General features: G+C 34.5%; 1 protein-coding gene across 1 annotated transcript, besides 1 other annotated feature; it reads left to right on the forward strand.

The window, feature by feature from the left end:
- Positions 1-806: part of a mobile genetic element that runs on past the window's edge.
- TVAGG3_0738190 (uncharacterized protein) lies at positions 609-806 on the forward strand (the record flags this gene model as incomplete). The annotated part of the gene is made up of 1 exon (XM_051244781.1): positions 609-806. One exon carries the CDS (start codon positions 609-611, stop codon positions 804-806), a length of 198 nt encoding a protein of 65 aa, XP_051091368.1.
- Positions 807-1,060: the final 254 nt, after the last annotated feature.

Raw genomic sequence — 1,060 nt, forward strand, 5'->3', positions numbered from 1 at the left:
GTCGAACCTTCACTTTTTTGACGAAGTGCAAATCTTCACTTCGTGTCAAAACTTCATCGTATATGCTTTGTCAAACATGAACGTAAATGTTTTGTCGAAACTTCATCGTATATGCTTTGTCAAACATGAACGTAAATGATTTGTCGAAACTTCATCGTATATGCTTTGTCATGACTTCTTCATCGTAAATGTTTTGTCATGATTTCTTCGTATAGGTTTTGTCATGATTTCTTCGTAATGAACGTAAATGACCCAAAAATAATGTTTAGGTGAAGAGGTGAGATCTCACCTCTTTTCTCACCTCATGAATTTTCATGACTTCTTCATCGTAATGAGCGTAAATGTTTTGTCATGATTTCTTCATATATGTTTTGTCAAACATGAGCGTATATGTTTTGTCATGACTTCTTCGAATATGTTTTGTCAAGACTTCTTCGTATATGCTTTGTCAAACATGAACGTATATGTTTTGTCGAACCTTCACTTTTTTGACGAAGTGCAAATCTTCACTTCGTGTCAAAACTTCATCGTATATGCTTTGTCAAGACTTCTTCGTAAATGATTTGTCAAGACTTCTTCGTAAATGTTTTGTCATGACTTCATCGTAAATGTTTTGTCATGACTTCTTCGTATATGCTTTGTCAAGACTTCTTCGTATATGCTTTGTCAAGACTTATGAAGGAGGCGTTGAAGATGTTATACCATCTAAGAACTTGAGAGAGTCAAAGTCAACACATCTGGGACCATTAGAGCGGGAGTACTGGAAAAACAAAAATAAGCCAGAAAGAATAAGAAAATTCTTCTAAACTTTTTCATTAGATGTAAATCAGACAAAAGAACTTTTTAGAAGAATTTCCTCATATGATTGCTTCCCTCGGAAGAACCGATGAAAGAAGATGGATTCCGTATGAAAAATCGCAAGTTCTTCATGAATTTTCATGGTATAACTTCTTCGTAATGAACGTAAATGACCCAAAAATAATGTTTAGGTGAAGAGGTGAGATCTCACCTCTTTTCTCACCTCATGAATTTTCATGATTCTCGATGTTTTGTCATGACT

Source organism: Trichomonas vaginalis, chromosome III (assembly GCF_026262505.1).
Source record: "Trichomonas vaginalis G3 chromosome III, whole genome shotgun sequence".
Lineage (NCBI taxonomy): Eukaryota > Parabasalia > Trichomonadida > Trichomonadidae > Trichomonas > Trichomonas vaginalis.